The 27,948-nt window shown below is 46.2% G+C and overlaps 1 protein-coding gene across 1 annotated transcript in view; it reads left to right on the forward strand.

Annotated features, from left to right (window-relative positions):
- Nucleotides 1-7,522: 7,522 nt before the first annotated feature.
- LOC309654020 (uncharacterized protein) overlaps nt 7,523-27,948 on the forward strand; it is a gene marked incomplete at both ends in the record, with an annotated part of 45,049 nt that continues 24,623 nt past the window's right edge. Inside the window, 6 exons of the mRNA XM_082478688.1 lie at nt 7,523-7,643; nt 10,531-11,222; nt 12,561-14,456; nt 20,210-20,345; nt 23,233-23,924; nt 25,263-27,158. Coding sequence (XP_082334814.1) covers nt 7,523-7,643; nt 10,531-11,222; nt 12,561-14,456; nt 20,210-20,345; nt 23,233-23,924; nt 25,263-27,158 — 5,433 coding nt within the window. The remainder of the gene's footprint in view (nt 7,644-10,530; nt 11,223-12,560; nt 14,457-20,209; nt 20,346-23,232; nt 23,925-25,262; nt 27,159-27,948) is intronic.

The raw sequence follows: 27,948 nt of genomic DNA on the forward strand, positions 1-27,948 counted from the left end.
CATTTCAGTGACAGCTCCAGTCCAGAGTGCCAGGCGTCTCCTGGCCCTGCCTCCAGCTCCAAGCCAGGGACAAACAGAGAGTAAGAACGTGGAGGATATCAAAACCAAGCTGTCAAAGCCTCTGGAGGCCTACCAGATCCCAATAGAAAACCAAGATCCTCCACTACTCCCTTTGGGAATCCCTGATATTCCCCAGCCGCTGGCCTGCACCGATCCCCTCAGCCAAGAGGAGCAGCCTGGTTCTGAAAATGCTGATCTGGGAGAGAACAGCCTGAGTCGTCAGGACCTAGGGACACTTGAAAATGGGACTGAACCTAGCAGTGGTCTTGCAGACATTACTACACTGGCGGAGGATATTCACCTTCCCCAGCTCTTTAATTCTTGGAAAGATCTTGATCGATCCCAAGGTCCCAACGTGATCAAAGCTGAAGACACCAGAGCCATTAAGGTGAATCAGGTGCAGGAAAAGCCAAGTGTCGTAAAGGTTCCCTCTGATCAACCCAGGAAGAACAAACAGAAAGCCTCTGAGCCTATCGGTGGTGCTCCCAAGGCCAAAATCCAGCCAAAGGATCCAGAGTGCCTGTTAGGGGGAGAAGCGGTTATATGCACTGCTGCAGTCAGTGACAGGGCTCCTGCGAACACGGCCAAGCACTCTCAAGGCAAACCTCAGAAAGCTGCATCCGGAAAGATCAGCAAAACTGAGAGCCATGGGCAGGAAAAGACCAAAAGGACCAGAGGAAGAAACAAGGCTGAAGAGAACAAGCAGTCAGGGAACAAAGTCAAGGCAGAAGACAAGCCAGCAATCCCCAACACGAAGCGAAAGGAACACCAAACTGAGCTTCGCCAAGAGAGCTTTCAAAAGCCTCGAACCTCCCTTGGCGTGCGCATGCTGGAGTCTGTGAAGGTTCTTCATGCGCTGGGGAAGAAGAATGAGACGAAAACTGGGCTCTCTTCCTGTCGGCTCTTGGGAAATTCAAGCAACCCCAAAGACCCCCAGCCACCCCCAGCGATCCAGCCACGGCGGCATACCCCACGTGAGGGTAAGAGGCCTGAGAAAACGCAAGTCCAAGCCCAGAAACCAGACAGCAGTGCTGAAACAGAGTGTCCATCTCCATCCCAGTGTGAGCGGCCTCCTCCTGGGAAGGTCAAGTTGATACCTCTGCCTTTTTCTGCCTGGGACAAGCCTCAAGCTCGACCCGCTCCTCGGAGGCCACAGTCTCTGGCCTCACATCGGCCTGCTGTGGCTTACCGTGCCCAGCCTGGTTCTACTGACTCAGCTCAACCTGCTGCAGTCAATTCATCCCAGCCAGCTCCTGCCTCTTTGCCAGGTCCCGCCAAACCAGCTCAGCCAACTGTGGCCAACCCAACCCAACCGGCTTGGACCAACCATACCCAGCCTCGTGTCCCTCAGCCTGCTGCTCCTAGGCCTGCACCCTACAAAACTTCATCTGGCGCTTCTCTCCAGCGCGAGCCTGTTCCCCCTGCTGTGACTAAGCGCCAGTCCCCACCCAAGCTCCAAACCCAACTTCTACTCCAAGACTTCAGCAAGCAACGAGTTCCATGGAGGGAACCCAACGTGCCTGAGCCAGTCATGTCAAAGCCCATCGAACAAGAGCAGAGGCCAGAGCGAGAGGCCATGAAGAGGCGGGCTCAACAACAACGGGAGAATGCTGCCAGATACACCTCTTCGGGGAAGCTGCAATTTTTCACCCAGAGGGACAAAGAAATGGAAATTGCTGACTACTACGGATACGTCAGGTGACAGCTGCTAGGATTCTTGCTGCCACCTTGGCTACCAGCGGTTCTTCCATACATAGGTAAGATAGGTATAGAACCGAATAAGTAAATGGAATAGAATTAATAGATGAGTAATAAACCTTTCGAATTTTGAGATGCTGCTAACTGGGGCGTGAGAAAGGAAGGCCTGAAAGTTGGATGGGAGAATGAAGGAAAGGGGTAAAAACTGAGGAAAGAGGAAGGAACTTGGCCCAGGGCTAGGAAGGCCAAAAGAGACGTATGGATTTAGGAAAGGAAGCAGGAGTGAGGATGAAATGGCAGAAGTAAAAAGCAGGGTCAGGGGTCTGGGTTGAAAGAACACAATTGGAGTAGAGTTGAAGGTGACAGGAGATGAGTCTAGGTTTACTAGGAGAAATAGAAACAAAGTCTCTCGGGGAGGTTGGCCTTAAGTCTCACAACCACCAGATAGGTATTTCAGAAAACAAGAGGTTCACGACACATCTCTGAAAGGTTTGAGTTGCCTTATTCAGGTGTGATTATAGTGGGGGAATAGGCAAATCTACCAGAGAAGTGGCTAGGGCTCAGAGTCCTCCTAGGGGCAGCTGACGACAGGGCCAGAGCCAAGGGAACTGCTGCATCAGGAGGCCCACGAACAAATCAGGGGCATAGCCGCCTGTCACTTCCCTACCAGGAAGGAAGCCAGGTATATTACTATAACCAAGGCACACTGGGGTCTTCACTGTATGGAGAACTTGGCTCCTGCCCGCAATCCTATGGCTCCGCGTCATACACAGGAAGTAGGGCCTCTGCGCAACCAGAAATGGGAATGGGACTGAAGGAGATTCAGCCCGCAAATATCCGACCACCAGCTTCCACCTCTGCAATCTGCCACCCTGTGTCTGCTCAACGCATCACAGAAACAAGTTTTCAAGGTGAGTATACAAACGGCAGAGCAAGTTGAAGAATGAGGTCGGCATTCACAAACGGGGTCAAATCGACAGCTGGGAAGGGGTGTAGAGACAGGTAGAATTTAGATCCTGAGCCTTTAATAACCACTACCTTCTCTCAGTGCTCTCTGTTTTTAGACTCTATGTAAGAACAGCTAGGGCTTCCCTGGTGGCGCCTGCCAATGCAGGGGACACGGCTTCGAGCCCCGGTCTGCGAAGATCCCACATGCCGTGCAGCAACTAAGCGCATGTGCCACAACGACTGAGCCTGCATTCCAGAGCCCGTGAGCCGCAACTACCGAAGCCCACGCGCCTACAGCCCATGCTCCGCAACAAGAGAGGCCACCGCGATGAGAAGCCCGCACACCGCAACCAAGAGTAGACCCCGCTAGCCGCAACTAGAGAAAGCCCGTGCACACCAATGAGGACCCAGTGCAGCCAAAAAAATAAATACGTAGAATAAATAAGTTCAATCAATCAATCAATCAATAAACGTAAATTAAAAACAAACAAACAAACAAAAAAACAGAACACCTAATGCAGGTGGGAAGGTGGGAGGGACACTGTAAAGGTCATCTATGCTACATGTACAAGAACCCCGAGAGCACACCAATAGGTACCACATTTTTCACTGCTGTAGCCGAGCATTCCCCCTGTACTACCACACTGTAGCACTCCCTTCCCTCGTCTACTGCTACAGTCTCTTTGGAAGGTGTTTCAGAACTCTTGTTATGAGAGTGCCAGTTGAACTGTCCTCACTTCCGTCATTTATACCAGGATTTAAGACCTTGTGGTCCGAGATCCTGTCCAGAGAGCAAGCAGGCTAAGACTCTGTCTTTGTTTCTATATTTCATCAGAAAGGGCTCTACCCCCTCTCCTAGTTCATGGTGTGAAGTGTTCTTAGCCTCTCGGGAAAGTGGGGAGAATTCAAAGGACTCTCTATGAGAATGCTAGGCTTTGTAAAACATTTCAGTTTTTTAAAAAGAAGACTCATTTTGTATTGGACTTAACAACAGTCCTATGAGATACAAAGAGAGCCAAGGATCAGTGACATGAAATGATCACCAGTAAGAATTACAACAGTCACCGCTTACCTCGTAGCATAGGGCACACTGTCCATGATCCTTAAGAAGAGTTAGTAGAAATGCCTTGCCCATCTTGCCCCTGAACCCCTTGAAAGGTACACGACTGCTGTGTTGGTGTTTAGGGGGAGCATCTCACTTACCCGGGACTGACTTCAACCTTGATTCCTCTGTAGTGATGGAGACTTCCCCGCTGATGAAAAATTCCCTGGGATTGCAACCTCCAAGCCAGACCGCTTTCCTATGGAATGACAGAGAACTTCAGAGAACTTGTCAAGATGAAACACCAGTCAGTCTGCGGGAGAAAGGGAAGAAGAGAACGATGGAAATCGTTTCTGGGAAACTATTTTTACATTATGTTTTGTTTGTTCCTGGTAAATAAACTGAAATCTTCTTAACATTCAAACAAAATCTAAACCACTAAATTCAACAACACAGGAGTATAACTTTTGAAAAAAATTTCTTTGGCTGCGCAGCATGTGGGATCTTAGCTCCCCAACCAGGGACTGAACCTACGCCTGCTGCATTGGAAGCGCAGAGTCTTCACCACTGGACCACCAGGGAAGTCCCAGGAATAGAACTTTTAAAGGAGAAGGTATAAACCCCTGGGTTATATGAACTGGAGATTTTTAGTAAGAAGTCAATAGATCTTTTGTTAGGCACATTTTATGTTAGGCTGTCTCCCTGCACAGGACGCAGGCGCCTTGAAAATGGAAATCACATCCCTCTATAGTACGTCCCTCTTCTTTCTGCTTTGCAGTTTGCTGCTCCACTTGTTCAACCCCACCTAGTAATAACCTATACTTCCCTTGTTCCTGTTTTCCCATCTGGAAAACAGACAAAAGGCAACCAAACAACGCAAAGGTCTCAACAAATAAGGGATACCCAAAACCAGAGATGGCCAGAACTTCTGTATCCCTCATGAAACCTAGCCCGGTGTTCAATACTTAGGTATCATTAATACATGCGTGTTGACTGAAACAGTTGAAACGCAATTCTTCCACTTCCCAGTTTAGTTTTAGTCCTCATACAAAACCTGATCATCAAATTCCTTAATGCTAGGAATCACAGTGAAAAATAATTTCTCAACTGACTTCTGTCAGATGAGTGAGAACTAAGGTTAATTCAGTGTATCTGAAGCATAGAAAGTGAGGGCAAACGTGGCACAAGATGGGGCTAGAGAAGCAGAGAGGATTCTAGAGCACGCAGAGTCTTAAAGGCCACCAGTGTGTTTTCTATTCTCAAAACAATGTTTGTGAGCGATGTTTATGAGCAATGTTCCAACTTGCTTTGAAGCTTTCTTGTGTGAAGAATGGATTGGAGGGAAACAAGATATATGGACACTAGTTAGGACCTAATCGCAACAGACAGGCAAGTTCAGTATTAGGATGTTGAGGGAGAGCTGACAGATTCCAAAGAAATTCAGGAGATAAACTGAAGCGGGCTTCATGGGGTATGAGATGGAGGAAAGGAAGGTCTTAGGGAATTAAAGGGTTTACTGCACACATGAGCAGAGTCTCAAAATTAATCATTTGAACGTACAGAGGGGGATCGATCTCCCAAATGACACCGGTTAGGAAGCAACGGTACGCCCTGTAGAATTCCTAGAGACAGCACAAATCAACTGTTTCGATGGAAAATTCGGCGGGACCCTTGATTTCCATGGGAATATAGAGAAAAGAGACACTGATCTGGCTTGCAGGTATTTAGGAAGTTGTTAGCCTGACATCACATACTAGTCTCATGTAAGTAGGCCGTCTGAAGTATGAAGCTTAGGGGAAAAACCTTGAAGAAAACTTAAAAGCTTAAGCCACACCTCTATACTACACCACCTTTCACAGTTTCTTCTCAGATAAGCAGCATCCCCATCAGTGAAGAAACTCACATCCCATAATAGGAACAACAGGCCTAAAAATAAAATGTGTGTCTTTGGAGGTCCCATCTATGCGATATCTTCCTGGTACCAGAAAAGTCCCCAGGAAGATCGATCTTTGCACCCCTGAAAGCTTACCACCAAGGAAAATGACTAGGTCCATAGATTTCCTCCCTCAAACCAGCCTACCTCACACATAAATCACTAGCAACTCAGCCCTTAACTCACATTATCACAGTCACAAGAGTGGTTAGGGAGAAAAGCACTAACCAGGGGAACTAACACAGAGGCAATCCAGGCCAAGCTGGGCTGGTGGCAGATATCTGCTCCTTACGCTCGGGTGCATAATGCGACTCACCACAATGCCTTTTTCACAGACCCTTTTTAAAGTTTCTCCACAAAATCCAACAGCTCAAGTTAGTTCATGACGCTTCAAGGTAAACAATCGTCAAGAGAAAAACATGCAATATGTCTTACAATGTTGGATTCCTTACAAATAGGACAAGGAAATAACCATGTAGACAAAACCAGAGCATTTGAAAACATCTGCGTTCTACAAACATACCAGTGAATGCTATAAATAAGGTAATATGACATAAAACAAAATGAAAACTAGATGTGAGACTGTTCTCTTCAGTGTACAGACTTCATGGCAGTTGCTGCACGATCTAGCTACTTATATCTACAACTCTCTGTTCTGTTAATACAAAATGAGGCCCAAGTGTGTCAACTTGTTTCCCACAGAAACCAAAAAACCTACATGCATCTCTTTTCTCCGGTGCCCTTTCACCTTACCTGCTCCCAGTTCTCCACCAATGTCCTCCTCTTTCTCTAATTATTCTCCTCTTCATTGTGCTTGGCCTTGCACCCAAGCATGCAAGACAGAGAGTCCTAGAGGTCCGAGATTCTAGAGGGGCTGTTTGCAAGGGGGAGGAGATTACGGTAACTGCCACACTGTATATACTTCTGTGCAAAGAAAGAGGGACAGTGTTCAGAATGTCTCTCACATATAAAAAGAGCTGGATGGCAGGATACCTGTGTGGCCCAAGGAACTAGAGCTAGCAAATCATGGGCAAAACAATTGCAACCAAAGGCTGGAAGAAGAAAGGTCTGCAACCAGCTCTGTCTCCTAGCTCTCTGGTATTTGCTGCCAATGGGCAGAGTCTATTTCGTGAAGCATCAAGCACTGAAAAGAAGACTCCTGCTGCTGGAAGTTGACAGGAAGGAACATCCAATGCAAGATCAAGGCTTGTCCTAGAAGCAATGCCCATAATGGAAGAAAAAAAAAAAAAAAAAAGAAAGCGGAAGAGAAATGTTAAGTCGCAAGTCCAACCTGGCCCCCAGCCTAGCCCAGCCCAAGGAAGGTAGGAGTCAAGGAGAAGAAACTAAAAGAGAAGAGCCTTGGACCACAACATTCTCCACAGGGTACACTCAACAAACTTCACCCTGCTCTTTAACCAAGTTACAACTGTAATAGTTCAAACTACATGGCTCTTTCCTTCCTAAGGATACTAGTTAAATAAGATCTATATAGCTCTAAGTATATGATACATAAAATAGAATACTCTGTAGAATATAAGTAACTGTTAGTTAATTATATTAATGAACGTCTGTAAGAAATGTTGCAATGATTTCCCTAATGGAAGAGCCTGGGGGAGGTAAATCTGTCTTCTAGGATTTCCTCCCCAGAGCTCAGAAATTGAGGGGTTGTTTTAGCTCTCCTACGCTCTCTTCACCCAAGCCCGCCCTCCTGTTGGGGATCGGACCTCCCTATTGGCTAGCTCATACCTTTCAACTGCCTGCTTTGTGACATCACTCTCCTACCAAACCTACTACCACTTGGTAGAGGTCTTGGGGTTTCCGTGGAGCCGTTTGGACCAGTAACCAGTGACCTTTGTACTGGACACGTGCGCCGTTCAGCTGCAGCCACTCAGACATCCTCTAGTGTTGTCTCCTCATCCCTTGTACCTGCAGTTGATGTCTCCTCTTCTCTGACCATGTCAGGTAAGAAAAGAAACTTTGGAAAGTTTTGCGTTCGATTTCTTGTGCCCCTAAATTGAGGAGGAGATTCAAAATAGCGTGGAATAATGAGGGAAAGTATTGAACTACAAGTCTGGAGACCTAATTTCAGTTTTGACTTTGACGTTTACTGTCTGTGTGACTTTGGACAAATCACTGACTGCCTCACAAAGCCTGCTGCTTTCCTTATCTGTCACGTTAGGATACCACATTGGGTTGATCACTCTGATCCCCTTCTTTTCCAATATTGAGCCTTAAAGGGTACCCATGTAGAAAATGAAATCAGAGACTTCTCAAAAGAGTGTTTCAACAGAAACATAGAAAAGCCAGGTGACACAGAAAACTAGCGATATATACCAAGATGTTTCATCTCCAATGGTCTCCCTCCACTAGTATTTCGACTAGTTGAAAAGAGAGAATAGGGAGAGAGGATGGAGAGTACTGGGCTATATAGGGAGGCACAGAGTCAAACGTAAGCAAGTTTAGGATTGTTTTCATTAGCACAGGCCAACAGGAACCAAGAGATGGGAAAAAAATATAAGAATGAAGAGGGAAAGCATAGAGGAGCTCTCAAGAAAGAGGCAGTTTGCCATGGAATGTTGACGGGAGCCAAAGATTTTAAATTAAAGCAGAAACAGCACAGAGGGAAATCTGCTCAGAGCAGGGCAAAACAAAGCTGATGGTAGCAAATCCTTACATTAACAGACTAAGAAGGAAAGTAAGGCCAGAACAGGGGATCACCAGGAAAGGCAGCCTATCAGAAAAGTCATACTCCGTTTTCTTTCTTTTATTGCCTCTCTGAATACAGCTGGCACTTGACAGTTTGGAATAGAAACATTTTAGAAGTACGTTTTAGAAATGATGCTTCCTAGAAACCAGAAACCAAAGTGGTTATCTAGGGGGCTGCTTTTCAGTGTTCTATTCTTTCTAATTTTTAAACTAGGTAGACATTTGACCAATTAAACATTTTAAATGATATCTTCTACATTGAATCAGAAGGACTATTTCCTTTGTGTGATATGTAGCTTCTAAGGCAAGGTTGCTTTTCATTTTTACAGTTATTTCCTTCCTAACACAGAGAGCACATTGATCAACAGCCATCGTTCGCTTGTAGATCTTAGCTACCGGAGAAGAAAAAGAAAAAGTCAAGCCCCACATCTCTAATTCCCCATTTAGGGAATTCCCTGGCGGTCCAGCGCTTTAGGACTCGGTGCTTTGACGGCCAGGGCCACGCGGCGCGGCAAAAGAAAAAAAGAAAACACAAACATCCACATTTAGCTAAAACAATATTGTGGAGTCCTTTGGATTTTCTTACATTTGAAAATCTTTTTTAATTGGATTCTAGGGATGATGGTTTTTTGAGGTCTTGGGATGTCATCTTCTTGGATGTGGAAGATGATTCTAAGTTCTAGGATAAATACAAAAACCTTCTTGATACTTTTTAAGCTTCCTTTCTGCTTATTATATGAGTTATATTCATGGACAGATATATTTCTCCTAGGCTTAATACCTGTTACTTGCTGGGTAAAAATATGAATGAGCACAATAATGAAACTCTTTTACACTTACTATTTTGCTGTCTGCTTTGTACCGGTTTTCATTGAAATACTTGTCTATATATGTTGTGGCTACCTATACATTCACATTTGTTGCATTCTGTTGCTTGTTGTGCATTTTTTACTGATTTATCGTCTCTGTCTGTATGCATTGGCTAGGAATTCATTCACCTCTATCACCTCCATCGTGTTTTTTGGTTAATAGTATTCACTAAAATAGAGTGGGCAAAATTCACTTTCATAATATTGCATGTATGGTACAGAATGTCATTTGTTAGTAAATTCATTAGGCTTTGATACTTGCCCACATACCCCAGTTTTCATTAATATCTATGGATTTCTTTTTCGTTACGTAACATGTTTTTCATGATTTTTCTTTGTCTTTCTAGAACTTATTGTATCTTCCTCCATATAAATCATACGCAATAGATCAGCTTATTCATCTATTAATTATTACTGCTATTATTATTGGTGGTGGTGTTATAACCACTTTATAGATGAGTAATCTGAAGTAATCAGATAACTTTTCTCTTTCCAAAAGCACTTAAGAAATCCACTTTCGGGTAATCATTTTGAGGTAGGATGAGAAACCAGGCTTGAAGAGGGCAAACATGACTCTTTCAGTTCACCAGTTGGACTGAGCTATACGTCAACTCTAGGTAATAGCGTGGGAACTGCACAAGCAAAGGGAGACACTGAAGATGACAATGGTAATGGCCGTACTGTTTTCTAATGGACAAAAAAAATGCTTATATTATAAGTTCTATTTCTCCTGCTTTCTGGCACTATCATGCTCAGAGTGGAGTCCTGGCAAGGAAGTCAGGATACTTAGGTTCTGAAACCTGGTAATGACACTAACATAATGAGAGAACCTGAACAAGTCAACCCGACCTCTCTGAGCCTCAGTTTCCTTACTCGTGAAATGAGACTGAAAAAAGAGAAAGTTCTCTAAGGGCCTCCTAGTTCTAAAATGCTTCCAGTCTAGGAAATAGCATAGAAGTCAATACGAGTGCAGGCTGAAGGGAAAGACAGGGCAGGGAGAAGGTTGCTTCCAGCCTAGAGAACAATGTCTGAACCATACCACTTGGCTCTTCTGCCCATCTGTGCCCAAGATGGGAGCACAGGCAGTTAATACAGAAGAGTGGAAAACTGCTCAGTCCTTACAGCCATCATTAACTGTCTGATTTTGGGTTTCTCAGGAAGGGTCGATAGTAGAGGTGTCCTGAGAGCAAGAACCTTAAGATAATGCTGTTCCTCAAACGTAGTGAGAATTTCTCAACCTCCCTGAGTTTTTCATGACCCTCTTGTTCTTACAGAAAATTTCCAAAATCCATCTCTACTTGGAACTCTAAATTCTCTGCAGCATTCTCTTCCTGTGGTGAGCAATGCAACTTCCCTAACACGAAGTGTCTGCAACTTCTCCAGAGTCTCTGCCCCTGCCGTCAGTTCGGCATCGGCTACCGGTACCTCTTTCCAGACACTCATGGGTAGTGCCTACCTTTACCAACATTCCAGCACGACTATGTTATCTGGAGTTACTGACCACAGCCAGATCTCCACTTCAGCTCCTTCCTATCCAGGTGTTCTTGAGTGGGACATCACAGGAAGCACTGAAAAGAATTCCTCTTCACTCGGAGACTTTACTCTGGCACTCACTGACCGGCACCCAGCTGCTTCCTCCATGTTTATGGCAGCCCAGGATGATAAAACTTCAGACGCCAATAACATGGTCCCTCTATATCCATCACTTTCTGCCAGGCTTGCTCAGGGAGCACCATCTCAGATTCCAAATCAGGGGCATAGCCGCCTGTCACTTCCCTACCAGGAAGGAAGCCAGGTATATTACTATAACCAAGGCACACTGGGGTCTTCACTGTATGGAGAACTTGGCTCCTGCCCGCAATCCTATGGCTCCGTGTCATACACAGGAAGTAGGGCCTCTGCGCAACCAGAAATGGGAATGGGACTGAAGGAGATTCAGCCCACAAATATCCGACCACCAGCTTCCACCTCTGCAATCTGCCACCCTGTGTCTGCTCAACGCATCACAGAAACAAGTTTTCAAGGTGAGTATACAAACGGCAGAGAAAGTTGAAGAATGAGGTCGGCATTCACAAATGGGGTCAAATCGACAGCTGGGAAGGGGTGTAGAGACAGGTAGAATTTAGATCCTGAGCCTTTAGTAACCACTACCTTCGCTCAGTGCCCTCTGTTTTTAGACTCTATATAAGAACACCTAGGGCTTCCCTGGTGGCGCCGTGGTTAAGAATCCGCCTGCCAATGCAATGCGGCGGACACTGGTTCGAGCCCTGGTCTGGGAAGATCCCACATGCCGTGGAGCAACTAAGCCCATGTGCCACAACGACTGAGCCTGCATTCTAGAGCCCGTGAGCCGCAACTACCGAAGCCCACGCGCCTAGAGCGCATGCTCCGCAACAAGAGAAGCCCGCACACCGCAACCAAGAGTAGACCCCGCTAGCCGCAACTAGAGAAAGCCCGTGCACAGCAATGAAGACCCTGTGCAGCCAAAAAAATAAATACGTAGAATAAATAAGTTCAAACAATCAATCAATAAATAAACGTAAATTAAAAAAAACAAAAAAACAAAAAGAACACCTAATGCAGGTGGGAAGGTGGCAGGGACACTGTAAAGGTCATCTATGCTACATGTACAAGAACCCCGAGAGCACACCAATAGGTACCACATTTTTCACTGCTGTAGCCGAGCATTCCCCCTGTACTACCACACTGTAGCACTCCCTTCCCTCGTCTACTGCTACAGTCTCTTTGGAAGGTGTCTCAGAACTCTTGTTATGAGAGTGCCAGTTGAAGTGTCCTCACTTCCGTCATTTATACCAGGATTTAAGACCTTGTGGTCCGAGATCCTGTCCAGAGAGCAAGCAGGCTAAGACTCTGTCTTTGTTTCTGTATTTCATCAGAAAGGGCTCTACCCCCTCTCCTAGTTCATGGTGTGAAGTGTTCTTAGCCTCTCGGGAAAGTGGGGAGAATTGAAAGGACTCTATATGAGAATGCTAGGCTTTGTAAAACATTTCAGTTGTTTAAAAAGAAGACTCATTTTGTATTGGACTTACAACAGTCCTATGAGATACAAAGAGAGCCAAGGATCAGTGACATGAAATGATCACCAGTTAAGCATTACAACAGTCACCGCTTACCTCGTAGCATAGGGCACTGTCCATGATCCTTAAGAAGAGTTAGTAGAAATGCCTTGCCCATCTTGCCCCTGAACCCCTTGAAAGGTACACGACTGCTGTGTTGGTGTTTAGGGGGAGCATCTCATTTACCAGGGACTGACTTCTCCCTTGATCCCTTTGTAGTGATGGAGCCTTCCCTGGTGATGAAAAATTCCCTGGGATTGCAACCTCCAAGCCAGACGTTTTGTGTGACACAAACTCAAGAACTCCCCAAGTCCTGCAGTAGCAGAAACAGTCACATACTTGAGAGTAACCCACCATCTGAACTTGGGGACATTTCAGTGACAGCTCCAGTCCAGAGTGCCAGGCGTCTCCTGGCCCTGCCTCCAGCTCCAAGCCAGGGACAAACAGAGAGTAAGAACGTGGAGGATATCAAAACCAAGCTGTCAAAGCCTCTGGAGGCCTACCAGATCCCAATAGAAAACCAAGATCCTCCACTACTCCCTTTAGGAATCCCTGATATTCCCCAGCCGCTGGCCTGCACCGATCCCCTCAGCCAAGAGGAGCAGCCTGGTTCTGAAAATGCTGATCTGGGAGAGAACAGCCTGAGTCGTCAGGACCTAGGGACACTTGAAAATGGGACTGAACCTAGCAGTGGTCTTGCAGACATTACTACACTGGCGGAGGATATTCACCTTCCCCAGCTCTTTAATTCTTGGAAAGATCTTGATCGATCCCAAGGTCCCAACGTGATCAAAGCTGAAGACACCAGAGCCATTAAGGTGAATCAGGTGCAGGAAAAGCCAAGTGTCGTAAAGGTTCCCTCTGATCAACCCAGGAAGAACAAACAGAAAGCCTCTGAGCCTATCGGTGGTGCTCCCAAGGCCAAAATCCAGCCAAAGGATCCAGAGTGCCTGTTAGGGGGAGAAGCGGTTATATGCACTGCTGCAGTCAGTGACAGGGCTCCTGCGAACACGGCCAAGCACTCTCAAGGCAAACCTCAGAAAGCTGCATCCGGAAAGATCAGCAAAACTGAGAGCCATGGGCAGGAAAAGACCAAAAGGACCAGAGGAAGAAACAAGGCTGAAGAGAACAAGCAGTCAGGGAACAAAGTCAAGGCAGAAGACAAGCCAGCAATCCCCAACACGAAGCGAAAGGAACACCAAACTGAGCTTCGCCAAGAGAGCTTTCAAAAGCCTCGAACCTCCCTTGGCGTGCGCATGCTGGAGTCTGTGAAGGTTCTTCATGCGCTGGGGAAGAAGAATGAGACGAAAACTGGGCTCTCTTCCTGTCGGCTCTTGGGAAATTCAAGCAACCCCAAAGACCCCCAGCCACCCCCAGCGATCCAGCCACGGCGGCATACCCCACGTGAGGGTAAGAGGCCTGAGAAAACGCAAGTCCAAGCCCAGAAACCAGACAGCAGTGCTGAAACAGAGTGTCCATCTCCATCCCAGTGTGAGCGGCCTCCTCCTGGGAAGGTCAAGTTGATACCTCTGCCTTTTTCTGCCTGGGACAAGCCTCAAGCTCGACCCGCTCCTCGGAGGCCACAGTCTCTGGCCTCACATCGGCCTGCTGTGGCTTACCGTGCCCAGCCTGGTTCTACTGACTCAGCTCAACCTGCTGCAGTCAATTCATCCCAGCCAGCTCCTGCCTCTTTGCCAGGTCCCGCCAAACCAGCTCAGCCAACTGTGGCCAACCCAACCCAACCGGCTTGGACCAACCATACCCAGCCTCGTGTCCCTCAGCCTGCTGCTCCTAGGCCTGCACCCTACAAAACTTCATCTGGCGCTTCTCTCCAGCGCGAGCCTGTTCCCCCTGCTGTGACTAAGCGCCAGTCCCCACCCAAGCTCCAAACCCAACTTCTACTCCAAGACTTCAGCAAGCAACGAGTTCCATGGAGGGAACCCAACGTGCCTGAGCCAGTCATGTCAAAGCCCATCGAACAAGAGCAGAGGCCAGAGCGAGAGGCCATGAAGAGGCGGGCTCAACAACAACGGGAGAATGCTGCCAGATACACCTCTTCGGGGAAGCTGCAATTTTTCACCCAGAGGGACAAAGAAATGGAAATTGCTGACTACTACGGATACGTCAGGTGACAGCTGCTAGGATTCTTGCTGCCACCTTGGCTACCAGCGGTTCTTCCATACATAGGTAAGATAGGTATAGAACCGAATAAGTAAATGGAATAGAATTAATAGATGAGTAATAAACCTTTCGAATTTTGAGATGCTGCTAACTGGGGCGTGAGAAAGGAAGGCCTGAAAGTTGGATGGGAGAATGAAGGAAAGGGGTAAAAACTGAGGAAAGAGGAAGGAACTTGGCCCAGGGCTAGGAAGGCCAAAAGAGACGTATGGATTTAGGAAAGGAAGCAGGAGTGAGGATGAAATGGCAGAAGTAAAAAGCAGGGTCAGGGGTCTGGGTTGAAAGAACACAATTGGAGTAGAGTTGAAGGTGACAGGAGATGAGTCTAGGTTTACTAGGAGAAATAGAAACAAAGTCTCTCGGGGAGGTTGGCCTTAAGTCTCACAACCACCAGATAGGTATTTCAGAAAACAAGAGGTTCACGACACATCTCTGAAAGGTTTGAGTTGCCTTATTCAGGTGTGATTATAGTGGGGGAATAGGCAAATCTACCAGAGAAGTAGCTAGGGCTCAGAGTCCTCCTAGGGGCAGCTGACGACAGGGCCAGAGCCAAGGGAACTGCTGCATCAGGAGGCCCACGAACAAATCAGGGGCATAGCCGCCTGTCACTTCCCTACCAGGAAGGAAGCCAGGTATATTACTATAACCAAGGCACACTGGGGTCTTCACTGTATGGAGAACTTGGCTCCTGCCCGCAATCCTATGGCTCCGCGTCATACACAGGAAGTAGGGCCTCTGCGCAACCAGAAATGGGAATGGGACTGAAGGAGATTCAGCCCGCAAATATCCGACCACCAGCTTCCACCTCTGCAATCTGCCACCCTGTGTCTGCTCAACGCATCACAGAAACAAGTTTTCAAGGTGAGTATACAAACGGCAGAGCAAGTTGAAGAATGAGGTCGGCATTCACAAACGGGGTCAAATCGACAGCTGGGAAGGGGTGTAGAGACAGGTAGAATTTAGATCCTGAGCCTTTAATAATCACTACCTTCTCTCAGTGCTCTCTGTTTTTAGACTCTATGTAAGAACAGCTAGGGCTTCCCTGGTGGCGCCTGCCAATGCAGGGGACACGGCTTCGAGCCCCGGTCTGCGAAGATCCCACATGCCGTGCTGCAACTAAGCGCATGTGCCACAACGACTGAGCCTGCATTCCAGAGCCCGTGAGCCGCAACTACCGAAGCCCACGCGCCTACAGCCCATGCTCCGCAACAAGAGAGGCCACCGCGATGAGAAGCCCGCACACCGCAACCAAGAGTAGACCCCGCTAGCCGCAACTAGAGAAAGCCCGTGCACAGCAATGAGGACCCAGTGCAGCCAAAAAAATAAATACGTAGAATAAATAAGTTCAATCAATCAATCAATCAATAAACGTAAATTAAAAACAAACAAACAAACAAAAAAACAGAACACCTGATGCAGGTGGGAAGGTGGGAGGGACACTGTAAAGGTCATCTATGCTACATGTACAAGAACCCCGAGAGCACACCAATAGGTACCACATTTTTCACTGCTGTAGCCGAGCATTCCCCCTGTACTACCACACTGTAGCACTCCCTTCCCTCGTCTACCGCTACAGTCTCTTTGGAAGGTGTTTCAGAACTCTTGTTATGAGAGTGCCAGTTGAACTGTCCTCACTTCCGTCATTTATACCAGGATTTAAGACCTTGTGGTCCGAGATCCTGTCCAGAGAGCAAGCAGGCTAAGACTCTGTCTTTGTTTCTATATTTCATCAGAAAGGGCTCTACCCCCTCTCCTAGTTCATGGTGTGAAGTGTTCTTAGCCTCTCGGGAAAGTGGGGAGAATTCAAAGGACTCTCTATGAGAATGCTAGGCTTTGTAAAACATTTCAGTTTTTTAAAAAGAAGACTCATTTTGTATTGGACTTACAACAGTCCTATGAGATACAAAGAGAGCCAAGGATCAGTGACATGAAATGATCACCAGTAAGAATTACAACAGTCACCGCTTACCTCGTAGCATAGGGCACACTGTCCATGATCCTTAAGAAGAGTTAGTAGAAATGCCTTGCCCATCTTGCCCCTGAACCCCTTGAAAGGTACACGACTGCTGTGTTGGTGTTTAGGGGGAGCATCTCACTTACCCGGGACTGACTTCAACCTTGATTCCTCTGTAGTGATGGAGACTTCCCCGCTGATGAAAAATTCCCTGGGATTGCAACCTCCAAGCCAGACCGCTTTCCTATGGAATGACAGAGAACTTCAGAGAACTTGTCAAGATGAAACACCAGTCAGTCTGCGGGAGAAAGGGAAGAAGAGAACGATGGAAATCGTTTCTGGGAAACTATTTTTACATTATGTTTTGTTTGTTCCTGGTAAATAAACTGAAATCTTCTTAACATTCAAACAAAATCTAAACCACTAAATTCAACAACACAGGAGTATAACTTTTGAAAAAAATTTCTTTGGCTGCGCAGCATGTGGGATCTTAGCTCCCCAACCAGGGATTGAACCCACGCCTGCTGCATTGGAAGCGCAGAGTCTTCACCACTGGACCACCAGGGAAGTCCCAGGAATAGAACTTTTAAAGGAGAAGGTATAAACCCCTGGGTTATATGAACTGGAGATTTTTAGTAAGAAGTCAATAGATCTTTTGTTAGGCACATTTTATGTTAGGCTGTCTCCCTGCACAGGACGCAGGCGCCTTGAAAATGGAAATCACATCCCTCTATAGTACGTCCCTCTTCTTTCTGCTTTGCAGTTTGCTGCTCCACTTGTTCAACCCCACCTAGTAATAACCTATACTTCCCTTGTTCCTGTTTTCCCATCTGGAAAACAGACAAAAGGCAACCAAACAACGCAAAGGTCTCAACAAATAAGGGATACCCAAAACCAGAGATGGCCAGAACTTCTGTATCCCTCATGAAACCTAGCCCGGTGTTCAATACTTAGGTATCATTAATACATGCGTGTTGACTGAAACAGTTGAAACGCAATTCTTCCACTTCCCAGTTTAGTTTTAGTCCTCATACAAAACCTGATCATCAAATTCCTTAATGCTAGGAATCACAGTGAAAAATAATTTCTCAACTGACTTCTGTCAGATGAGTGAGAACTAAGGTTAATTCAGTGTATCTGAAGCATAGAAAGTGAGGGCAAACGTGGCACAAGATGGGGCTAGAGAAGCAGAGAGGATTCTAGAGCACGCAGAGTCTTAAAGGCCACCAGTGTGTTTTCTATTCTCAAAACAATGTTTGTGAGCGATGTTTATGAGCAATGTTCCAACTTGCTTTGAAGCTTTCTTGTGTGAAGAATGGATTGGAGGGAAACAAGATATATGGACACTAGTTAGGACCTAATCGCAACAGACAGGCAAGTTCAGTATTAGGATGTTGAGGGAGAGCTGACAGATTCCAAAGAAATTCAGGAGATAAACTGAAGCGGGCTTCATGGGGTATGAGATGGAGGAAAGGAAGGTCTTAGGGAATTAAAGGGTTTACTGCACACATGAGCAGAGTCTCAAAATTAATCATTTGAACGTACAGAGGGGGATCGATCTCCCAAATGACACCGGTTAGGAAGCAACGGTACGCCCTGTAGAATTCCTAGAGACAGCACAAATCAACTGTTTCGATGGAAAATTCGGCGGGACCCTTGATTTCCATGGGAATATAGAGAAAAGAGACACTGATCTGGCTTGCAGGTATTTAGGAAGTTGTTAGCCTGACATCACATACTAGTCTCATGTAAGTAGGCCGTCTGAAGTATGAAGCTTAGGGGAAAAACCTTGAAGAAAACTTAAAAGCTTAAGCCACACCTCTATACTACACCACCTTTCACAGTTTCTTCTCAGATAAGCAGCATCCCCATCAGTGAAGAAACTCACATCCCATAATAGGAACAACAGGCCTAAAAATTAAATGTGTGTCTTTGGAGGTCCCATCTATGCGATATCTTCCTGGTACCAGAAAAGTCCCCAGGAAGATCGATCTTTGCACCCCTGAAAGCTTACCACCAAGGAAAATGACTAGGTCCATAGATTTCCTCCCTCAAACCAGCCTACCTCACACATAAATCACTAGCAACTCAGCCCTTAACTCACATTATCACAGTCACAAGAGTGGTTAGGGAGAAAAGCACTAACCAGGGGAACTAACACAGAGGCAATCCAGGCCAAGCTGGGCTGGTGGCAGATATCTGCTCCTTACGCTCGGGTGCATAATGCGACTCACCACAATGCCTTTTTCACAGACCCTTTTTAAAGTTTCTCCACAAAATCCAACAGCTCAAGTTAGCTCATGACGCTTCAAGGTAAACAATCGTCAAGAGAAAAACATGCAATATGTCTTACAATGTTGGATTCCTTACAAATAGGACAAGGAAATAACCATGTAGACAAAACCAGAGCATTTGAAAACATCTGCGTTCTACAAACATACCAGTGAATGCTATAAATAAGGTAATATGACATAAAACAAAATGAAAACTAGATGTGAGACTGTTCTCTTCAGTGTACAGACTTCATGGCAGTTGCTGCACGATCTAGCTACTTATATCTACAACTCTCTGTTCTGTTAATACAAAATGAGGCCCAAGTGTGTCAACTTGTTTCCCACAGAAACCAAAAAACCTACATGCATCTCTTTTCTCCGGTGCCCTTTCACCTTACCTGCTCCCAGTTCTCCACCAATGTCCTCCTCTTTCTCTAATTATTCTCCTCTTCATTGTGCTTGGCCTTGCACCCAAGCATGCAAGACAGAGAGTCCTAGAGGTCCGAGATTCTAGAGGGGCTGTTTGCAAGGGGGAGGAGATTACGGTAACTGCCACACTGTATATACTTCTGTGCAAAGAAAGAGGGACAGTGTTCAGAATGTCTCTCACATATAAAAAGAGCTGGATGGCAGGATACCTGTGTGGCCCAAGGAACTAGAGCTAGCAAATCATGGGCAAAACAATTGCAACCAAAGGCTGGAAGAGGAAAGGTCTGCAACCAGCTCTGTCTCCTGGCTCTCTGGTATTTGCTGCCAATGGGCAGAGTCTATTTCGTGAAGCATCAAGCACTGAAAAGAAGACTCCTGCTGCTGGAAGTTGACAGGAAGGAACATCCAATGCAAGATCAAGGCTTGTCCTAGAAGCAATGCCCATAATGGAAGAAAAAAAAAAAAAAAAAAGAAAGCGGAAGAGAAATGTTAAGTCGCAAGTCCAACCTGGCCCCCAGCCTAGCCCAGCCCAAGGAAGGTAGGAGTCAAGGAGAAGAAACTAAAAGAGAAGAGCCTTGGACCACAACATTCTCCACAGGGTACACTCAACAAACTTCACCCTGCTCTTTAACCAAGTTACAACTGTAATAGTTCAAACTACATGGCTCTTTCCTTCCTAAGGATACTAGTTAAATAAGATCTATATAGCTCTAAGTATATGATACATAAAATAGAATACTCTGTAGAATATAAGTAACTGTTAGTTAATTATATTAATGAACGTCTGTAAGAAATGTTGCAATGATTTCCCTAATGGAAGAGCCTGGGGGAGGTAAATCTGTCTTCTAGGATTTCCTCCCCAGAGCTCAGAAATTGAGGGGTTGTTTTAGCTCTCCTACGCTCTCTTCACCCAAGCCCGCCCTCCTGTTGGGGATCGGACCTCCCTATTGGCTAGCTCATACCTTTCAACTGCCTGCTTTGTGACATCACTCTCCTACCAAACCTACTACCACTTGGTAGAGGTCTTGGGGTTTCCGTGGAGCCGTTTGGACCAGTAACCAGTGACCTTTGTACTGGACACGTGCGCCGTTCAGCTGCAGCCACTCAGACATCCTCTAGTGTTGTCTCCTCATCCCTTGTACCTGCAGTTGATGTCTCCTCTTCTCTGACCATGTCAGGTAAGAAAAGAAACTTTGGAAAGTTTTGCGTTCGATTTCTTGTGCCCCTAAATTGAGGAGGAGATTCAAAATAGCGTGGAATAATGAGGGAAAGTATTGAACTACAAGTCTGGAGACCTAATTTCAGTTTTGACTTTGACGTTTACTGTCTGTGTGACTTTGGACAAATCACTGACTGCCTCACAAAGCCTGCTGCTTTCCTTATCTGTTACGTTAGGATACCACATTGGGTTGATCACTCTGATCCCCTTCTTTTCCAATATTGAGCCTTAAAGGATACCCATGTAGAAAATGAAATCAGAGACTTCTCAAAAGAGTGTTTCAACAGAAACATAGAAAAGCCAGGTGACACAGAAAACTAGCGATATATACCAAGATGTTTCATCTCCAATGGTCTCCCTCCACTAGTATTTCGACTAGTTGAAAAGAGAGAATAGGGAGAGAGGATGGAGAGTACTGGGCTATATAGGGAGGCACAGAGTCAAACGTAAGCAAGTTTAGGATTGTTTTCATTAGCACAGGCCAACAGGAACCAAGAGATGGGAAAAAAATATAAGAATGAAGAGGGAAAGCATAGAGGAGCTCTCAAGAAAGAGGCAGTTTGCCATGGAATGTTGACGGGAGCCAAAGATTTTAAATTAAAGCAGAAACAGCACAGAGGGAAATCTGCTCAGAGCAGGGCAAAACAAAGCTGATGGTAGCAAATCCTTACATTAACAGACTAAGAAGGAAAGTAAGGCCAGAACAGGGGATCACCAGGAAAGGCAGCCTATCAGAAAAGTCATACTCCGTTTTCTTTCTTTTATTGCCTCTCTGAATACAGCTGGCACTTGACAGTTTGGAATAGAAACATTTTAGAAGTACGTTTTAGAAATGATGCTTCCTAGAAACCAGAAACCAAAGTGGTTATCTAGGGGGCTGCTTTTCAGTGTTCTATTCTTTCTAATTTTTAAACTAGGTAGACATTTGACCAATTAAACATTTTAAATGATATCTTCTACATTGAATCAGAAGGACTATTTCCTTTGTGTGATATGTAGCTTCTAAGGCAAGGTTGCTTTTCAATTTTTACAGTTATTTCCTTCCTAACACAGAGAGCACATTGATCAACAGCCATCGTTCGCTTGTAGATCTTAGCTACCGGAGAAGAAAAAGAAAAAGTCAAGCCCCACATCTCTAATTCCCCATTTAGGGAATTCCCTGGCGGTCCAGCGCTTAGGACTCGGTGCTTTCACGGCCAGGGCCACGCGGCGCGGCAAAAGAAAAAAAGAAAACACAAACATCCACATTTATCTAAAACAATGTTGTGGAGTCCTTTGGATTTTCTTACATTTGAAAATCTTTTTTAATTGGATTCTAGGGATGATGGTTTTTTGAGGTCTTGGGATGTCATCTTCTTGGATGTGGAAGATGATTCTAAGTTCTAGGATAAATACAAAAACCTTCTTGATACTTTTTAAGCTTCCTTTCTGCTTATTATATGAGTTATATTCATGGACAGATATATTTCTCCTAGGCTTAATACCTGTTACTTGCTGGGTAAAAATATGAATGAGCACAATAATGAAACTCTTTTACACTTACTATTTTGCTGTCTGCTTTGTACCGGTTTTCATTGAAATACTTGTCTATATATGTTGTGGCTACCTATACATTCACATTTGTTGCATTCTGTTGCTTGTTGTGCATTTTTTACTGATTTATCGTCTCTGTCTGTATGCATTGGCTAGGAATTCATTCACCTCTATCACCTCCATCGTGTTTTTTGGTTAATAGTATTCACTAAAATAGAGTGGGCAAAATTCACTTTCATAATATTGCATGTATGGTACAGAATGTCATTTGTTAGTAAATTCATTAGGCTTTGATACTTGCCCACATACCCCAGTTTTCATTAATATCTATGGATTTCTTTTTCGTTACGTAACATGTTTTTCATGATTTTTCTTTGTCTTTCTAGAACTTATTGTATCTTCCTCCATATAAATCATACGCAATAGATCAGCTTATTCATCTATTAATTATTACTGCTATTATTATTGGTGGTGGTGTTATAACCACTTTATAGATGAGTAATCTGAAGTAATCAGATAACTTTTCTCTTTCCAAAAGCACTTAAGAAATCCACTTTCGGGTAATCATTTTGAGGTAGGATGAGAAACCAGGCTTGAAGAGGGCAAACATGACTCTTTCAGTTCACCAGTTGGACTGAGCTATACGTCAACTCTAGGTAATAGCGTGGGAACTGCACAAGCAAAGGGAGACACTGAAGATGACAATGGTAATGGCCGTACTGTTTTCTAATGGACAAAAAAAATGCTTATATTATAAGTTCTATTTCTCCTGCTTTCTGGCACTATCATGCTCAGAGTGGAGTCCTGGCAAGGAAGTCAGGATACTTAGGTTCTGAAACCTGGTAATGACACTAACATAATGAGAGAACCTGAACAAGTCAACCCGACCTCTCTGAGCCTCAGTTTCCTTACTCGTGAAATGAGACTGAAAAAAGAGAAAGTTCTCTAAGGGCCTCCTAGTTCTAAAATGCTTCCAGTCTAGGAAATAGCATAGAAGTCAATACGAGTGCAGGCTGAAGGGAAAGACAGGGCAGGGAGAAGGTTGCTTCCAGCCTAGAGAACAATGTCTGAACCATACCACTTGGCTCTTCTGCCCATCTGTGCCCAAGATGGGAGCACAGGCAGTTAATACAGAAGAGTGGAAAACTGCTCAGTCCTTACAGCCATCATTAACTGTCTGATTTTGGGTTTCTCAGGAAGGGTCGATAGTAGAGGTGTCCTGAGAGCAAGAACCTTAAGATAATGCTGTTCCTCAAACGTAGTGAGAATTTCTCAACCTCCCTGAGTTTTTCATGACCCTCTTGTTCTTACAGAAAATTTCCAAAATCCATCTCTACTTGGAACTCTAAATTCTCTGCAGCATTCTCTTCCTGTGGTGAGCAATGCAACTTCCCTAACACGAAGTGTCTGCAACTTCTCCAGAGTCTCTGCCCCTGCCGTCAGTTCGGCATCGGCTACCGGTACCTCTTTCCAGACACTCATGGGTAGTGCCTACCTTTACCAACATTCCAGCACGACTATGTTATCTGGAGTTACTGACCACAGCCAGATCTCCACTTCAGCTCCTTCCTATCCAGGTGTTCTTGAGTGGGACATCACAGGAAGCACTGAAAAGAATTCCTCTTCACTCGGAGACTTTACTCTGGCACTCACTGACCGGCACCCAGCTGCTTCCTCCATGTTTATGGCAGCCCAGGATGATAAAACTTCAGACGCCAATAACATGGTCCCTCTATATCCATCACTTTCTGCCAGGCTTGCTCAGGGAGCACCATCTCAGATTCCAAATCAGGGGCATAGCCGCCTGTCACTTCCCTACCAGGAAGGAAGCCAGGTATATTACTATAACCAAGGCACACTGGGGTCTTCACTGTATGGAGAACTTGGCTCCTGCCCGCAATCCTATGGCTCCGTGTCATACACAGGAAGTAGGGCCTCTGCGCAACCAGAAATGGGAATGGGACTGAAGGAGATTCAGCCCACAAATATCCGACCACCAGCTTCCACCTCTGCAATCTGCCACCCTGTGTCTGCTCAACGCATCACAGAAACAAGTTTTCAAGGTGAGTATACAAACGGCAGAGAAAGTTGAAGAATGAGGTCGGCATTCACAAATGGGGTCAAATCGACAGCTGGGAAGGGGTGTAGAGACAGGTAGAATTTAGATCCTGAGCCTTTAGTAACCACTACCTTCGCTCAGTGCCCTCTGTTTTTAGACTCTATATAAGAACACCTAGGGCTTCCCTGGTGGCGCCGTGGTTAAGAATCCGCCTGCCAATGCAATGCGGCGGACACTGGTTCGAGCCCTGGTCTGGGAAGATCCCACATGCCGTGGAGCAACTAAGCCCATGTGCCACAACGACTGAGCCTGCATTCTAGAGCCCGTGAGCCGCAACTACCGAAGCCCACGCGCCTAGAGCGCATGCTCCGCAACAAGAGAAGCCCGCACACCGCAACCAAGAGTAGACCCCGCTAGCCGCAACTAGAGAAAGCCCGTGCACAGCAATGAAGACCCTGTGCAGCCAAAAAAATAAATACGTAGAATAAATAAGTTCAAACAATCAATCAATAAATAAACGTAAATTAAAAAAAACAAAAAAACAAAAAGAACACCTAATGCAGGTGGGAAGGTGGCAGGGACACTGTAAAGGTCATCTATGCTACATGTACAAGAACCCCGAGAGCACACCAATAGGTACCACATTTTTCACTGCTGTAGCCGAGCATTCCCCCTGTACTACCACACTGTAGCACTCCCTTCCCTCGTCTACTGCTACAGTCTCTTTGGAAGGTGTCTCAGAACTCTTGTTATGAGAGTGCCAGTTGAAGTGTCCTCACTTCCGTCATTTATACCAGGATTTAAGACCTTGTGGTCCGAGATCCTGTCCAGAGAGCAAGCAGGCTAAGACTCTGTCTTTGTTTCTGTATTTCATCAGAAAGGGCTCTACCCCCTCTCCTAGTTCATGGTGTGAAGTGTTCTTAGCCTCTCGGGAAAGTGGGGAGAATTGAAAGGACTCTATATGAGAATGCTAGGCTTTGTAAAACATTTCAGTTGTTTAAAAAGAAGACTCATTTTGTATTGGACTTACAACAGTCCTATGAGATACAAAGAGAGCCAAGGATCAGTGACATGAAATGATCACCAGTTAAGCATTACAACAGTCACCGCTTACCTCGTAGCATAGGGCACTGTCCATGATCCTTAAGAAGAGTTAGTAGAAATGCCTTGCCCATCTTGCCCCTGAACCCCTTGAAAGGTACACGACTGCTGTGTTGGTGTTTAGGGGGAGCATCTCATTTACCAGGGACTGACTTCTCCCTTGATCCCTTTGTAGTGATGGAGCCTTCCCTGGTGATGAAAAATTCCCTGGGATTGCAACCTCCAAGCCAGACGTTTTGTGTGACACAAACTCAAGAACTCCCCAAGTCCTGCAGTAGCAGAAACAGTCACATACTTGAGAGTAACCCACCATCTGAACTTGGGGACATTTCAGTGACAGCTCCAGTCCAGAGTGCCAGGCGTCTCCTGGCCCTGCCTCCAGCTCCAAGCCAGGGACAAACAGAGAGTAAGAACGTGGAGGATATCAAAACCAAGCTGTCAAAGCCTCTGGAGGCCTACCAGATCCCAATAGAAAACCAAGATCCTCCACTACTCCCTTTAGGAATCCCTGATATTCCCCAGCCGCTGGCCTGCACCGATCCCCTCAGCCAAGAGGAGCAGCCTGGTTCTGAAAATGCTGATCTGGGAGAGAACAGCCTGAGTCGTCAGGACCTAGGGACACTTGAAAATGGGACTGAACCTAGCAGTGGTCTTGCAGACATTACTACACTGGCGGAGGATATTCACCTTCCCCAGCTCTTTAATTCTTGGAAAGATCTTGATCGATCCCAAGGTCCCAACGTGATCAAAGCTGAAGACACCAGAGCCATTAAGGTGAATCAGGTGCAGGAAAAGCCAAGTGTCGTAAAGGTTCCCTCTGATCAACCCAGGAAGAACAAACAGAAAGCCTCTGAGCCTATCGGTGGTGCTCCCAAGGCCAAAATCCAGCCAAAGGATCCAGAGTGCCTGTTAGGGGGAGAAGCGGTTATATGCACTGCTGCAGTCAGTGACAGGGCTCCTGCGAACACGGCCAAGCACTCTCAAGGCAAACCTCAGAAAGCTGCATCCGGAAAGATCAGCAAAACTGAGAGCCATGGGCAGGAAAAGACCAAAAGGACCAGAGGAAGAAACAAGGCTGAAGAGAACAAGCAGTCAGGGAACAAAGTCAAGGCAGAAGACAAGCCAGCAATCCCCAACACGAAGCGAAAGGAACACCAAACTGAGCTTCGCCAAGAGAGCTTTCAAAAGCCTCGAACCTCCCTTGGCGTGCGCATGCTGGAGTCTGTGAAGGTTCTTCATGCGCTGGGGAAGAAGAATGAGACGAAAACTGGGCTCTCTTCCTGTCGGCTCTTGGGAAATTCAAGCAACCCCAAAGACCCCCAGCCACCCCCAGCGATCCAGCCACGGCGGCATACCCCACGTGAGGGTAAGAGGCCTGAGAAAACGCAAGTCCAAGCCCAGAAACCAGACAGCAGTGCTGAAACAGAGTGTCCATCTCCATCCCAGTGTGAGCGGCCTCCTCCTGGGAAGGTCAAGTTGATACCTCTGCCTTTTTCTGCCTGGGACAAGCCTCAAGCTCGACCCGCTCCTCGGAGGCCACAGTCTCTGGCCTCACATCGGCCTGCTGTGGCTTACCGTGCCCAGCCTGGTTCTACTGACTCAGCTCAACCTGCTGCAGTCAATTCATCCCAGCCAGCTCCTGCCTCTTTGCCAGGTCCCGCCAAACCAGCTCAGCCAACTGTGGCCAACCCAACCCAACCGGCTTGGACCAACCATACCCAGCCTCGTGTCCCTCAGCCTGCTGCTCCTAGGCCTGCACCCTACAAAACTTCATCTGGCGCTTCTCTCCAGCGCGAGCCTGTTCCCCCTGCTGTGACTAAGCGCCAGTCCCCACCCAAGCTCCAAACCCAACTTCTACTCCAAGACTTCAGCAAGCAACGAGTTCCATGGAGGGAACCCAACGTGCCTGAGCCAGTCATGTCAAAGCCCATCGAACAAGAGCAGAGGCCAGAGCGAGAGGCCATGAAGAGGCGGGCTCAACAACAACGGGAGAATGCTGCCAGATACACCTCTTCGGGGAAGCTGCAATTTTTCACCCAGAGGGACAAAGAAATGGAAATTGCTGACTACTACGGATACGTCAGGTGACAGCTGCTAGGATTCTTGCTGCCACCTTGGCTACCAGCGGTTCTTCCATACATAGGTAAGATAGGTATAGAACCGAATAAGTAAATGGAATAGAATTAATAGATGAGTAATAAACCTTTCGAATTTTGAGATGCTGCTAACTGGGGCGTGAGAAAGGAAGGCCTGAAAGTTGGATGGGAGAATGAAGGAAAGGGGTAAAAACTGAGGAAAGAGGAAGGAACTTGGCCCAGGGCTAGGAAGGCCAAAAGAGACGTATGGATTTAGGAAAGGAAGCAGGAGTGAGGATGAAATGGCAGAAGTAAAAAGCAGGGTCAGGGGTCTGGGTTGAAAGAACACAATTGGAGTAGAGTTGAAGGTGACAGGAGATGAGTCTAGGTTTACTAGGAGAAATAGAAACAAAGTCTCTCGGGGAGGTTGGCCTTAAGTCTCACAACCACCAGATAGGTATTTCAGAAAACAAGAGGTTCACGACACATCTCTGAAAGGTTTGAGTTGCCTTATTCAGGTGTGATTATAGTGGGGGAATAGGCAAATCTACCAGAGAAGTAGCTAGGGCTCAGAGTCCTCCTAGGGGCAGCTGACGACAGGGCCAGAGCCAAGGGAACTGCTGCATCAGGAGGCCCACGAACAAATCAGGGGCATAGCCGCCTGTCACTTCCCTACCAGGAAGGAAGCCAGGTATATTACTATAACCAAGGCACACTGGGGTCTTCACTGTATGGAGAACTTGGCTCCTGCCCGCAATCCTATGGCTCCGCGTCATACACAGGAAGTAGGGCCT

The sequence above is a fragment of the Balaenoptera physalus genome (assembly GCF_965194825.1).
Source record: "Balaenoptera physalus genome assembly, contig: HAP1_SCAFFOLD_1709, whole genome shotgun sequence".
Classification (NCBI taxonomy): Eukaryota; Metazoa; Chordata; class Mammalia; order Artiodactyla; family Balaenopteridae; genus Balaenoptera; species Balaenoptera physalus.